The 15,889-nt window shown below is 47.7% G+C and overlaps 1 protein-coding gene across 1 annotated transcript in view; it reads right to left on the minus strand.

Moving 5' to 3' along the window:
• The window catches only part of UPF1 (UPF1 RNA helicase and ATPase), a 477,022-nt gene that overhangs the window by 136,470 nt on the left and 324,663 nt on the right, over window positions 1–15,889 (minus strand). The window contains exons 17-18 of the mRNA XM_063955016.1: window positions 12,327–12,483; window positions 12,077–12,219 (exon numbers count right to left, since the gene is read on the minus strand). Coding sequence (XP_063811086.1) covers window positions 12,077–12,219; window positions 12,327–12,483 — 300 coding nt within the window. The remainder of the gene's footprint in view (window positions 1–12,076; window positions 12,220–12,326; window positions 12,484–15,889) is intronic.

Below are 15,889 nucleotides of genomic sequence, written 5' to 3' on the forward strand. Positions count from 1 at the left end.
ATCCAAGGACTTTGAAGCAATTGAGGAGTCCGTAGCAACTGGCACCACAATAGGTTGGTTGATACGAAAAGCCGACACAACCTTTGGAAGGAACTGCTGACATGTCCGGAGCTCAGCTCTATATTCATGGAAGATCAAGCAGGGACTTTTGCAAGACAAAGCCCCCAACTCCAACACACATTTAGCAGAAGCTAAGGCCAACAAAGTGACAGCCATCCACGTGAGAAACTTGACGTCAACCTCCTGTAGAGGCTCAAACCAATCCGATTAGAGGAACTGCAACACCATGTTAAGATCTCAGGGTGCCGTAGGTGGCACAAAGGGAGGCTGGATGTGCAGAACCCCTTTCAAAAAAGTCTAAACCTCAGAGAGGGCAGCCAATTTTTTCTGAAAAAAAATGGATGAGGCCGAAATCTGGACCTTTACGGATCCCAACCTCAGGCCCATATCCACACCTGCTTGCAGGAAGAGGAGAAACTGTCCGAGTTGAAACTCCACCGTAGGAAACTTCTTGGATTCATACCAATATACATACTTTTTCCAAATGCGATGGTAATGTTTAGACGTTACAGGCTAGGAAAGGAGTATGAGGGAAGGAATGACTTTGTTCGGAATGTCCTTCCGAGCTAATATCTGGCGTTCAACCTCCATGCGGTCAAATGTAGCCGCGGTAAGTCTTTATAAGTGAACGGCCCCTGCTGCAGAAGGTTCTCACGAAGAGGAAGAGGACTCGGATCTTCCATCAGTAGATCCAGAAGATCCGCGTATCAAGCCCTCCTTGGCCAGTCTGGAGCAATGAGAATTGCCTGAACCTTTGTTCTCTTTATGAGTTTTAGAATTCTTGAAATTCAAGGAAGTGGAGGGAACACATACACTGACTTGAACACCCACAGAGTTAGCAGGGCATCCACCGCCACTGCTTGTGGATCTCTCGACCTGTAACAGTACCTCCGAAGTTTCTTGTTGAGACGTGAGGTCATCATGTCTATTTGAGGCACGCCCTAACGACTGGTCACGTCCGTGAACACCTCCAGATGAAGGGCCCATTCTCCTGGATGGAGATCGTGTCTGCTGAGGAAGACCGCTTCCCAGTTGTCCACTCCTGGAAGGAAGATCGCTGACAGCGCCAACGCGTGCCTTTCTACCCAGAGGAGGATTCTTGTCACCTCTGACATTGCAGCTCAGCTCTTTGTTCCTCCCTATCGGTTTATGTAGGCCACCGCCGTTACATTGTCCGACTGTACTTGAATGGCTCGATCTTGCAGAAGATGTGCCGCCTGGAGAAGACAGTTGTACACGGCTCTTAGTTCCAGAATGTTTATTTGAAAAATGGCTTCCAGATTTGACCATCTTCCTTGGAAAGTTTCCCCCTGGGTGACCGCTCCCCAACCTCTGAGACTTGCGTCCGTGGTTAGAAGGATCCAGTTCTGAACTCCGAACCTGCGACCCTCCAGAAGGTGAGGCATTTGCAGCCACCAGAGGAGCGAAATCCTTGCATTTGGTGAGAGACGTATCCTCAGGTGCATGGGCAGATGAGATCCCGACCAGTTGTCTAGGAGATCCAGCTGGAAGGGTCATCCATGAAATCATGAGTATGGTAGAGCCTCGTATGAGGCAACCATCTTCCCCAGAAGGCGAATGCACTGATGAAACGATACCCAGGCAGGTTTCAAGACATCCCGGACCATTGATTGTATCACCAAAGCTTTCTCCACCGGTAGAAATACCATCTGCACTTCCGTGTCTAGGATCATCCCCAGGAAAAACAATCTCCTTGTCGGTTCCAAATGTGACTTTGGAATGTTCTGGATCCAGCCATGATCCCTGAGTAGTTGAGTCGTCCGAGCAATGGACTGCAACAACTTTTCCCTGGACACTGCCTTTATCAGCAGATCGTCCAGGTATGGGATATGTTCACTCTCTGCCTGCGGAGGAGAACCATCATCTCTGCCATCACCTTGGTGAACACCCTCGGTGCCATGGAGAGGCCAAATGGCAGTGCCTGGAACTGATAGTGACAGTTTAACAGTGCGAATCGGAGATAAGCCTGTAGCGGCAGCCAAATCGGAATGTGGAGGTACGCATCCTTGATATCCACGGATACCAGGAACTCCCCCTCCTCCAGACCTGAGATCACCGCTCTCCATTTTGAATTTGAACTCCCTCAGATAGGGGTTCAACATTTTCAAATTCAAAATTGGCATGTCCGAACCATCCGGTTTCGGTACCATGAAAAGGTTTGAATAGTAACCCTTGTTCTGCATCTGAGATGGAACTCGTACAATGGCCTGTGACTTCTCCAATTTTTGGATGGTTTCCTGTAGGACAGCCTTGTCTGCCAGCAAAGCTGGTTAGCCTGATTTGAAGAATTGGTGATGCGGGAAGTCTTGAAACTCCAGCCTGTACCCCTGGGACACAATATCCTGTACCCAGGGATCAAGGCGGGACGACACCCAACCGTGGCTGAACCTTCTGAGCCTCGCCCCCACCGGTCCTTCCTCCAGGCCATGCGGTCCACAGTCATGCTGAGGATTTTGATGTACCAGAAACAGGCTTCTGGTCCTGGGAGCCTGCAGTAGCAGGTTTTTTTTTATTTTGCCCGCCCTCCTCTAAAGAAGGTATTATGCGGCTTGCTCTTTCTTGTTTTAGGAGTCCAAAAGGACTGTGTCATAGCTGAAGAAAAGTGTTTCTTCGTAGCAGGCGCAGCAGAAGGAAGAAAACGTGACTTACCCGCAGTTGCCGTGGAAATCCACGCATCTAGCACTTCCCCAAATAGAGCCTGACCTGTGTAGGGTATGTTCTCCAAGCCGGCAGACCATTGGAATCCTCTACGAGCTGAGACAGAAATGAAAGCTATCCCTGCAGCCATCACACCCAGGTCTTTCATGGATTCCACCGTAAACCCCGCAGAATCCTGTATGTTACGTAAGAATAATTCAACATCACTTTTATCCATTGTATCCAATTCCTCAAGTAACGTGCCAGACCACTTTGCAATAGCTTTAGAAATCCATGCACAGGCAATGGTAGGCCGTAGTATCACCCCCGAAGCCGTTTATATGGATTTGAGCGTAGTGTCAATTTTGCGATCAGCCGGTTCTTTCAACACGGCAGATCCCGGGACAGGTAAAACCACCTTATTTGACAGTCTGGACACAGATGCGTCAACTATGGGTGGGTTTTCCCATTTCTTTCTATCCTCCTCAGGGAAGGGGAATGCAACTAGAACTTTTCTTGGGATCTGGAATTTTTTCTCTGGGTTTTCCCAGGACTATTCAAATATAGCATTTAACTCCTTAGTCGCAGGAAAGGTTAACGAGGCTCTTATTATCTGTGAAGAAAGCCTCCTCAACCTGCTCAGGTATTGCATCACCAATATTTAACATCTCTAATGGCTTCAATCATCAACTGCACTCCTTTTGCAAGAGATGCAGCTCCCCTCAGCACATCCCCATCTACCGTGTCAGAGTCGGTACCCGTGTCATCTTGCAAAATCTGGGCAAGAGCACATTTTTGAGAGCAAGTGCCCGGGGGGCCCTGAAGGTACCGACCTGGACCAAACAGCCATAGAGTTCTGTAAAACCTGAGTTGCAGATTAATTCTGTGCTACCCTAGTAGAAATCTGATAGATCATACCCTTAAGAGAAGCTAACCACTCAGGTTCTCTTATTGGAATCTGTGCTAAACCAGAGCAATCCTGATTACATGGAAATGGGTCATCCTGCAGCATATGACACAGAGTCCCTAGACATGGCATTTTGTGAGAGAGCAAGCACCCACACACACACACAGGGAAATGGCAGAGTTTCCCACCTAAGAATGCCAAGAGAGACACAGAGTTTGGAGCCAACCCACACACCGTTTTTTAAGATACCCCTTACCAGCGCTAACTGTGTACCTTAATAGGTTAAACAGTCTACTACACAGCCCCCTCCCCTCCCCCCCCCTTCTACAGCCCCCTGGTACCGTACAAGACAGCTGGAGTTGATGTGAAGGGACAGCTCTCCCCTGCCTCTGCATGCAGGAAAGATGGCGCTGAACGCTGCTGGGTCCGCTCTGAGGAGAAGCTCTGTCCCCTTTCATCCTGCTCTGGTTTGAATTTATACTGGCCTGAGTTATGTGCTGGCGGTGATCTGGGGTCCCCAACAGGCATGCCGATCAGTGTAGACGCTGGCTCAGGGTACTCCTCACAGCACCGCATCAAGTACCACTGAGCCCTGGAGCGCAGTTAGTAATGCGCAACCTACCCTGTTGCAGCCATCTTCACACCGGCTTCCCGCTTGCCAGGGGGGTTGGTGACTAACTTGCCACGGAAGTCTTCTGTCTCTGTAAGGAGGTTGGTGGCATGCTGCTGGGGTGAGAGATCCCCTGGGGTGGCGGCGAACGTTCGATTCCCTCAGGAGCTCCGTGACCTGTCATCTGAGATAGTGGCTCAGACCCCGCAGGGCATACAAACGTCATACCGAAAGGTGTGCGCAAAAAAATGGGGTGTGGTTGTGTGACAACTAGGTCACGCCCCCATTTTTGCACGCGCGCCTTAGGCGCGCGCATGATAGTGGCTCCAACTCTTGCTAACAGATCTTTTCTGGCTCTTTGTCTCCGACTGGTTGGCCACCCCTGTTCTAGACTCGTGCTTTACTTCATGTTTCGAACAGTTCTAAATTTTTACAAAGGAGAAATGTCCTATATTTAGTTTAGAGCGTGTAAAATAAGATTTTACTTACCGATAAATCTATTTCTCGTAGTCCGTAGTGGATGCTGGGACTCCGTAAGGACCATGGGGAATAGCGGCTCCGCAGGAGACAGGGCACAAGAATAAAAGCTTTAGGATCAGGTGGTGTGCACTGGCTCCTCCCCCTATGACCCTCCTCCAAGCCTCAGTTAGGATACTGTGCCCGGACGAGCGTACATAATAAGGAAGGATTAAGAAGAAGAATCCCGGGTAAGACTCATACCAGCCACACCAATCACACCGTACAACTCGTGATCTGAACCCAGTTAACAGTATGATAACAATGAAGGAGCCTCTGAAAAGATGGCTCACAACAACAATAACCCGATTTTGTTAACAATAACTATGTACAAGTATTGCAGACAATCCGCACTTGGGATGGGCGCCCAGCATCCACTACGGACTATGAGAAATAGATTTATCGGTAAGTAAAATTTTATTTTCTCTGACGTCCTAAGTGGATGCTGGGACTCCGTAAGGACCATGGGGATTATACCAAAGCTCCCAAACGGGATTCACGTTTATTTAATTACATTTTAAACAACAAAACAGGGTGTACTCCGTATTTTACCCATAAATAATTAAAAGTTACGTTTTAAATACCTAATTTATCAAGTATTATCTAACTCTCCATTGTTTCCAAGAGTGAGTGCTCCCAATAAGGGTTTCTTTTTCTTTTTCTCTCTTCTCTTTATTACCAATGTAATAGACCCATGGGAGCACCATCGACAATCACCCTCCTTTTCTCTACCCACAACTTTGACAGTTTAATGGTAGATAGTGATTAATTCCGAAAGTTTTTTCGGTTGGTCGGTTTTCTTGGAAACTTACATTAATTATCTACTCATGCAACATCATTTACTCTTGTGCGGCATCCTTAACCCAATTTTCCTTTTGCAAGTAGCTGCTCGGCAAAGTTGTAAAGCCGAGACCCCTCGGGCAGCCGCCCAAGATGAGCCCACTTTCCTTGTGGAATGGGCATTTACAGATTTAGGCTGTGGCAGGCCTGCCACAGAATGTGCAAGCTGAATTGTACTACAAATCCAACGAGCAATAGTCTGCTTAGAAGCAGGAGCACCCAGCTTGTTGGGTGCATACAGGATAAACAGCGAGTCAGACTTTCTGACTCCAGCCGTCCTGGAAACATATATTTTCAGGGCCCTGACAAAGTCAAGTAACTTGGAGTCCTCCAAGTCCCTAGTAGCCGCAGGCACCACAATAGGTTGGTTCATGTGAAAAGCAGAAACCACCTTAGGGAGAAATTGAGGACGAGTCCTCAATTCTGCCCTGTCAGAATGAAAAATTAAGTAAGGGCTTTTATATGATAAAGCCGCCAATTCTGACACACGCCTGGCTGAAGCCAGGGCTAACAGCATCGTCACCTTCCATGTGAGATATTTTAAGTCCACAGTGGTGAGTGGTTCAAACCAATGTGACTTAAGGAACCTCAAAACAACATTGAGATCCCAAGGTGCCACTGGAGGCACAAAAGGAGGTTGTATATGCAGTACCCCTTTTACAAATGTCTGAACTTCAGGTACTGAAGCCAGTTCTTTCTGGAAGAAAATCGACAGGGCCGAAATTTGAACCTTAATGGACCCTAATTTTAGGCCCATAGACAGTCCTGTTTGCAGGAAATGGAGGAAACGACCCAGTTGAAATTCCTCTGTAGGGGCCTTCTTGGCCTCACACCACGCAACATATTTTCGCCAAATGCGGTGATAATGTTTTGCGGTTACATCCTTCCTGGCTTTGACCAGGGTAGGGATGACTTCATCTGGAATGCCTTTTTCCTTCAGGATCCGGCGTTCAACCGCCATGCCGTCAAACGCAGCCGCGGTACGTCTTGGAACAGACAAGGCCCCTGCTGGAGCAGGTCCTTTCTTAGAGGTAGAGGCCACGGGTCTTCCGTGAGCATCTCCTGAAGTTCCGGGTACCAAGTCCTTCTTGGCCAATCCGGAACCACGAGTATCGTTCTTACTCCTCTCCTTCTTATGATTCTCAGTACTTTTGGTATGAGAGGCAGAGGAGGGAACACATACACTGACTGGTACACCCACGGTGTCACCAGAGCGTCCACCGCTATTGCCTGAGGGTCCCTTGACCTGGCGCAATATCTGTCTAATTTTTTGTTTAGACGTGACGCCATCATGTCCACCTTTGGTTTTTCCCAACGGTTTACAATCAGGTGGAAGACTTCTGGGTGAAGTCCCCACTCTCCCGGGTGAAGGTCGTGTGCTGAGGAAGTCTGCTTCCCAGTTGTCCACTCCCGGAATGAACACTGCTGACAGAGCTATCACATGATTTTCCGCCCAGCGAAGAATCCTTGCAGCCTCTGCCATTGCCCTCCTGCTTCTCGTGCCGCCCTGTCTGTTTACGGGGGCGACTGACGGGATGTTGTCCGATTGGATCAATACCGCCTGACCCTGAAGCAGGGGTTTCGCTTGACTTAGGGCATTGTAAATGGCCCGTAGTTCCAGAATGTTTATATGAAGAGATGTTTCCATGCTTGACCACAAGCCCTGGAAGTTTTTTCCCTGTGTGACTGCTCCCCAGCCTCTCAGGCTTGCATCCGTAGTCACCAGGATCCAATCCTGAATGCCGAATCTGCGGCCCTCTAGAAGATGAGCACTTTGCAACCACCACAGGAGAGACACCCTTGTCTTTGGTGACAGGGTTATCCGCTGCTGCATCTGAAGATGCGAACCGGACCATTTGTCCAGTAGATCCCACTGAAACGTTCTTGCATGGAATCTTCCGAATGGAATTGCTTCGGAAGAAGCCACCATTTTTCCCAGGACCCTCGTGCACTGATGCACTGACACCTGGGCTGGTTTTAGGAGGTTCCTGACTAGCTCGGATAACTCCTTGGCCTTCTCCTCCGGGAGAAAAACCTTCTTCTGGACTGTGTCCAGAATCATTCCTAGGAACAGAAGACGTGTCGTTGGAATCAGCTGCGATTTTGGAATATTTAGGATCCACCCGTGCTGACGTAACACTATCTGAGATAGTGCTACTCCGACTTCTAACTGTTCCCTGGACCTTGCCCTTATCAGGAGATCGTCCAAGTAAGGGATAATTAATACGCCTTTTCTTCGAAGAAGAATCATCATTTCGGCCATTACCTTGGTAAAGACCCGAGGTGCAGTGGACAACCCAAACGGCAGCGTCTGAAACTGATAATGACAGTCTTGTACTACAAACCTGAGATACCCTTGGTGAGAAGGGTAGATTGGGACGTGGAGATAAGCATCTTTGATGTCCAGAGACACCATATAGTCCCCTTCTTCCAGGTTCGCTATCACCGCTCTGAGTGATTCCATCTTGAATTTGAACCTTTTTATGTAAGTGTTCAAGGATTTCAGATTTAAAATTGGTCTCACCGAGCCGTCCGGCTTCGGTACCACAAACAGCGTGGAATAATACCCCTTTCCTTGTTGTAGGAGGGGTACCTTGATTATCACCTGCTGGGAATACAGCTTGTGAATGGCTTCCAGAACTGCCTCCCTGTCGGAGGGAGACTTTGGCAGAGCAGACTTCAGGAACCGGCGAGGGGGAAACGCCTCGAATTCCAGTTTGTACCCCTGCGATACTACCTGTAGAATCCAGGGATCCACTTGCGAGTGAGCCCACTGCGCGTTGAAATTCTTGAGACGGGCCCCCACCAAGTCTGAGTCTGCTTGTAAAGCCCCAGCGTCATGCTAAAGACTTGGCAGAAGCAGGGGAAGGCTTCTGGATCCTGGGAAGCGGCTGCATGGTGCAGTCTTTTTCCCCTTCCTCTGCCCCGGGGCAGAAAGGAATGGCCTTTTGCTCGCTTGTATTTATGGGAACGAAAGGACTGAGTTTGAAAAGACGGTGTCTTTTTCTGTTGATGTGAAGTGACCTGGGGTAAGAAGGTGGACTTTCCAGCCGTTGCCGTGGCCACCAGGTCCGAAAGACCAGCCCCAAATAACTCCTCCCCTTTATACGGCAATACTTCCATGTGTCGTTTGGAATCCGCATCCCCTGACCACTGACGCGTCCATAACGTTCTTCTGGCAGAGATGGACATAGCACTTACTCTTGATGCCAGGGTGCAAATATCCCTCTGTGCATCACGCATATATAGTAATGCATCCTTCAAATGCTCTATAGTTAACAATATATTGTCCTTATCCAGGGTATCAAAATTTTCAGTCAGGGAATCCGACCACGCGACTCCAGCACTGCACATCCAGGCTGAAGCGATTGCTGGTCGCAGTATAACACCAGTATGTGTGTATATACTTTTTAGGATATTTTCCAGCCTTCTATCAGCTGGTTCTTTGAGGGTGGCCGTATCAGGAGACGGTAACGCTACTTGTTTAGATAAACGTGTGAGCGCCTTATCTACCCTAGGGGGTGTTTCCCAACGTGTCCTAACCTCTGATGGGAAAGGATATAGTGCCAATAATTTATTAGAAATTAGCAGTTTTTTGTCGGGAGAAACCCACGCTTTATCACATACCTCATTCAATTCATCTGACTCAGGAAAAACTATTGGTAGTTTTTTCACCCCCCACATAATACCCTTCTTAGTGGTATTTGTAGTGTCAGAAATGTGCAATGCTTCCTTCATTGCCGTGATCATGTAACGTGTGGCCCTACTGGACATTACGTTCGACTCATCACCGTCGACACTAGACTCCGTATCTGTGTCTGTGTCGACCCACTGAGGTAACGGGCGTTTTAGGGCCCCTGACGGTGTCTGAGACGCCTGGACAGGCACTAATTGATTTGCCGGCTGTCTCATGTCGTCAACAGTTTTTTGCAAAGTGTTGACATTATCACTTAATTATTTGAACACGATCATCCAGTCAGGTGTCGACTCCCTAGGGGGTGACATCACTAACGCAGGCAATTGCTCCGCCTCCACATCATTTTCCTCCTCATACATGTCGACACACACGTACCGACACACAGCACACACACCGGGAATGCTCTGATAGAGGACAGGACCCCACGAGCCCTTTGGAGACACAGAGGGAGAGTCTGCCAGCACACACCCAGCGCTATATATATATACAGGGATAACCTTATATAAGTGTTATTCCCTTATAGCTGCTGTTTATATTGTCATTTGCTGCCAATAGTGCCCCCCCTTCTCTTTTTTACCCTGATTCTGAAGCAGGACTGCAGGGGAGAGTCAGGGAGCCGTCCTTCCAGCGGAACTGTGAGGGAAAATGGCGCTTGTGTGCTGAGGAGATAGGCTCCGCCCCTTCACGACGTCCTTATCTCCCGCTTTTTTGAGTAAAAATGGCAGGGGTTAAAATACATCCATATAGCCCAGGAGCTATATGTGATGTATTCTTTTGCCACCTAAGGTATTATCATTTATATTGCGTCTCAGGGCGCTCCCCCCCAAGCGCCCTGCACCCTCAGTGACCGGAGTGTGAAGTGTGCTGAGAGCAATGGCGCACAGCTGCGGTGCTGTGCGCTACCTTAGTCTGAAGACAGGATTGTCTTCTGCCGCCGATTTCACCGGACCTCTTCGTCTCTTCTGGCTCTGTAAGGGGGACGGCGGCGCGGCTCCGGTGACCCATCCAGGCACATGCCCTGAGGAAGGATTAAATCCGAAACGCGTTGGCATTCCATAAGGGGACCCTGGACCTGACCCTTCCACGGTGGTTGGTGGCACTTTGTGGGTAACTTTTTCTTTATTGCCAAAAATCAGGAACATCTACCCCCATCCATCCTACCGGTATTATTGGAAGTGGTTTTTTGGTCTTAGAGAGAGGGTACCTTGTAAAGTTGTTTTGTGTTTTATTGTGTAAGTCTTTTTATGTCCCACAAAGCTGGTGGGTACGTATATTTTTTAATAAATACATATTTTTTACTATTCGCTGTCATTGGGATCCATTTGAGTGGAGACAACAAAGGTGTGGATATAAAGGCCGGAAAAGATACCTTTCAACGCACATAGGGCTTACAAGAAAGGTAAGCATGGTGTAGATAAGCTGATGAAGGTCAAGTGCATGCGGCATTAAAGAAACCGTTATGTGAATGCATCTCATTTAACCCAGGTCAGTCACTAAGAGGAGTGACTTTGGAAGTCTGTCAGAGTACAACTATATGCTAATGGACATATTGCGTATTGTGTTCTTGTTTTGAGGAACAGGAACATATACGGATCAGGAAGTTATACATAGCATCGCTGGGAGATCACCTCTTTTTTCGTGCAGGCTGTACCTGTGATCGTCCCTCTGGAGCTAATGTCCAGTAGCCTAAGAAGCCCAATCCACTCTGCACGCAGGTGAGTTCGCTTCTTCTCCCCTTAGTCCCACGATGCAGTGAGCCTGTTGCCAGCAGGACTCACTGAAAATAAAAAACCTAAATTAAACTTTTATTCTAAGCAGCTCAGGAGAGCCACCTAGCCTGCACCCTTCTCGTTCGGGCACAAAAATCTAACTGAGGCTTGGAGGAGGGTCATAGGGGGAGGAGCCAGTGCACACCACCTGATCCTAAAGCTTTTATTCTTGTGCCCTGTCTCCTGCGGAGCCGCTATTCCCCATGGTCCTTACGGAGTCCCAGCATCAACTAGGACGTCAGAGAAAACAGATTATCATACCCTACACTTTTTCCAGTGACGTCACTTTGAAGGGGGATTTTGGGCAAGAGGAGAATATTTACATTTCGAATTGGACAGTAATAAAAAAATCATATTTGGTGTGTACAGTCTGTTATCCCAGACAGCAGAATTACTGAGTACACAAGTATGTCTTTATGTATTTATGCCAGGTTAAATGGTTTTGCAACTGTTTCCTATCCTTTTTTATTATATTATATACAACTGTGTCAAATTAAACTCTATTTAAAAACAATTTCATTTTTGTGTCTGGAATAGGCATAATTAAGGGATGTAATTGTTTGGTTTACAGTAACTCTTGTTAAAATACATGTAGGTAACAAGTGTAGTTTGAGACAAGTCAGGAAGTGACTGAATACTCCTAAAATCTTAGTGTTCGCATAACTGGGTGTAGTAGCAGTGAGACATAATTGTGAAGGATTTCATTTAGACCTACCAAGGGTTACCACGCCACAAACACAGATATGTCTATATCATATCACTGCACCAGCGACTATTCTGCCATGAATAGAGTACCAGCGCAAGGGCACATGCACTGCGCAATCACGGGTGCAATTATTTGCATTACTTAGTGACAAACAGCTATGGTACATAAGAGACATGTCCCTCCCAGAACCTGCCTAAAAGATCTATAGGAACATGAGTGAGCTATAGCTTCTAATATACACAAGTTCTTATCATATAAGCTGCTATAACATGCTGGATTTACAGCAAATGTAAACACATCAAGGGACTTTTACCTTGCTCTAGTCAAAGCCACATTCAAACGACGAGGATCATTTAAGAAACCAATGCCCTGGTGTTCATTAGCTCTTACACAGGAAAGAATAATAAAGTCCTTCTCTCTGCCTTGAAAAGCGTCAACACTAGCAATTTCCACTTCCTAGCAGAGAGGGTAATAAAAAACAATTATGCAGAGCTATGTAAGAAAAAGATAATGCACATAAATACAATGCAGTACCACACATACACATCCTGAAAGTACTGTACCTGGTAGAGTTTAGTGTGCAATGAGCCACTAAACTGCATGTACTGAACTAGGTACGATCTCTGCCCTTCATATGGAGTAATTATGCCAATTTGGTCTGGTTTGGCACCTGCCTTCAGAAGCTTGGTAGTGATTTTCTCAACATTCGCAGCTTCTGTCCTAGAGAAGAGAATACAATAGATTTAGATACTCATGTTTAATACAAAGTTATTTGTTGGGCAGCAACATGTAAACAGGGATTTACACTTAAGTTTAAATCAATTTTGAAGAGGCAGTGAGGATAAACTGTTCACCCGCTGGAGGGGGTGGAAGGGGAAGAAAGAAAAAAAATGTTCACCCACTGGAGGGTGTTGATGGGAAGAAAAAAAAAATCTCCATGTGTCTGCCGCCTATTATGAATATATGGGACCTGGGTTTTTACCGAATCTTTCATACCAGGATCGCGACCCAGGTTAAGTCTGACTGATGTGACCCAGGAATTTGCTCTCTGGCCACATGTAAACAGTTTTAATTGGCCAAGATGGGCTGCCTGATGCGTGCTGATGACAGCAGCAGCAGCTGGAGAGGGACAGATACCACACGAGAGGAACACAGAGCTGTGCAGAGAAGTGTGCCAGTGCTAGAGTGAGCCAGTAGAGACTGCATCTGTTTATCATGTCTGATAAGAAAAATAAGAGAAGGTCCTGGATTATGGCAACCACACCCAGTCCATTTATAGGCTGTCCCCACCTTTGCATGAGCTCATCATTGTGTGCCTGCAAACCATACCCTTAAAATGACGATACTGCCTTCAAAACTGGAAAAACCAACTTTTGTCTGCAAAGGGTTAACCAAGGAATTTCCCAGTCTGTGAAGTAGTGTAAAAGTGGGGGTTCAAACAAAAATAAGAATTTACTTACCGATAATTCTATTTCTCATAGTCCGTAGTGGATGCTGGGGACTCCGAAAGGACCATGGGGAATAGCGGCTCCGCAGGAGACTGGGCACAAAAGTAAAAAGCTTTAGGACTACCTGGTGTGCACTGGCTCCTCCCCCTATGACCCTCCTCCAAGCCTCAGTTAGGATACTGTGCCCGGACGAGCGTACACAATAAGGAAGGATTTTGAATCCCGGGTAAGACTCATACCAGCCACACCAATCACACCGTACAACTTGTGATCTGAACCCAGTTAACAGCATGATAACAGAAGGAGCCTCTGAAAAGATGGCTCACAACAACAATAACCCGATTTTTGTAACAATAACTATGTACAAGTAATGCAGACAATACGCACTTGGGATGGGCGCCCAGCATCCACTACGGACTATGAGAAATAGAATTATCGGTAAGTAAATTCTTATTTTCTCTAACGTCCTAGTGGATGCTGGGGACTCCGAAAGGACCATGGGGATTATACCAAAGCTCCCAAACGGGCGGGAGAGTGCGGATGACTCTGCAGCACCGAATGAGAGAACTCCAGGTCCTCCTCAGCCAGGGTATCAAATTTGTAGAATTTAGCAAACGTGTTTGCCCCTGACCAAGTAGCTGCTCAGCAAAGTTGTAAAGCCGAGACCGCTCAGGGAAGCCGCCCAAGATGAGCCCACTTTCCTTGTGGAATGGGCTTTTACAGATTTTGGCTGTGGCAGGCCTGCCACAGAATGTGCAAGCTGAATTGTACTACAAATCCAACGAGCAATAGTCTGCTTAGAAGCAGGAGCACCCAGCTTGTTGGGTGCATACAGGATAAACAGCGAGTCAGATTTTCTGACTCCAGCCGTCCTGGAAACATATATTTTCAGGGCCCTGACTACGTCCAGTAACTTGGAATCCTCCAAGTCCCTAGTAGCCGCAGGCACCACAATAGGCTGGTTTAAGTGAAATGCTGAAACCACCTTAGGGAGAAATTGAGGACGAGTCCTCAAATCTGCCCTGTCCGTATGAAAAATTAGGTAAGGGCTTTTATAGGATAAAGCCGCCAATTCTGAAACACGCCTGGCTGAAGCCAGGGCTAACAGCATTACCACTTTCCATGTGAGATATTTTAAGTCCACAGTGGTGAGTGGTTCAAACCAATGTGATTTTAGGAACCCCAAAACCACATTGAGATCCCAAGGTGCCACTGGAGGCACAAAAGGAGGCTGTATATGCAGTACTCCCTTGACAAACGTCTGAACTTCAGGAACAGAAGCTAGTTCTTTTTGGAAGAATATTGACAGGGCCGAAATTTGAACCTTAATGGACCCTAATTTTAGGCCCATAGACAGTCCTGTTTGCAGGAAATGCAGGAATCGACCCAGTTGAAATTCCTCTGTAGGGGCCTTCCTGGCCTCGCACCACGCAACATATTTTCGCCAAATACGGTGATAATGTTGTACGGTCACATCCTTCCTGGCTTTGATCAGGGTAGGGATGACTTCATCCGGAATGCCTTTTTCCTTCAGGATCCGGCGTTCAACCGCCAAACACAGCCGCGGTAAGTCTTGGAACAGACATGGTCCCTGCTGGAGCAGGTCCTTTCTTAGAGGTAGAGGCCACGGGTCTTCCGTGAGCATCTCTTGAATTTCCGGGTACCAAGTCCTTCTTGGCCAATCCGGAGCCACGAGTATAGTCTTTACTCCTCTCCTTCTTATGATTCTCAGTACTTTTGGTATGAGAGGAAGAGGAGGGAACACATACACTGACTGGTACACCCACGGTGTTACCAGAGCGTCCACAGCTATTGCCTGAGGGTCCCTTGACCTGGCGCAATATCTGTCCAGTTTTTTGTTGAGGCGGGACGCCATCATGTCCACCTTTGGTTTTTCCCAACGGTTCACAATCATGTGGAAGACTTCTGGGTGAAGTCCCCACTCCCCCGGGTGAAGATCGTGTCTGCTGAGGAAGTCTGCTTCCCAGTTGTCCACTCCCGGAATGAACACTGCTGACAGTGCTATCACATGATTTTCCGCCCAGCGAAGAATCCTTGCCACTTCCGTCATTGCCCTCCTGCTTCTTGTGCCGCCCTGTCTGTTTACGTGTGCGACTGCCGTGATGTTGTCCGACTGGATCAACACCGGCTGACCCTGAAGCAGAGGTCTTGCCTGACTTAGGGCATTGTAAATGGCCCTGAGTTCCAGGATATTTATGGGAAGTGACGTTTCCATGCTTGACCACAAGCCCTGGAAATTTCTTCCCTGTGTGACTGCTCCCCAGCCCCTCAGGCTGGCATCCGTGGTCACCAGGACCCAATCCTGAATGCCGAATCTGCGGCCCTCTAGGAGATGAGCACTCTGCAACCACCACAGGAGAGACACCCTTGTCCTTGGAGACAGGGTTATCCGCTGATGCATTTGAAGATGCGATCCGGACCATTTGTCCAGCAGATCCCACTGAAAAGTTATTGCGTGGAATCTGCCGAATGGAATCGCTTCGTAAGAAGCCACCATCTTTCCCAGGACCCTTGTGCATTGATGTACTGACACTTGGCCTGGTCTTAGGAGGTTCCTGACTAGGTCGGATAACTCCCTGGCTTTCTCTTCCGGGAGAAACACCTTTTTCTGTACTGTGTCCAGAATCATTCCTAGGAACAGCAGACGTGTCGTCGGA

The sequence above is a fragment of the Pseudophryne corroboree genome, chromosome 1 (assembly GCF_028390025.1).
Source record: "Pseudophryne corroboree isolate aPseCor3 chromosome 1, aPseCor3.hap2, whole genome shotgun sequence".
NCBI classification, from domain to species: domain Eukaryota; kingdom Metazoa; phylum Chordata; class Amphibia; order Anura; family Myobatrachidae; genus Pseudophryne; species Pseudophryne corroboree.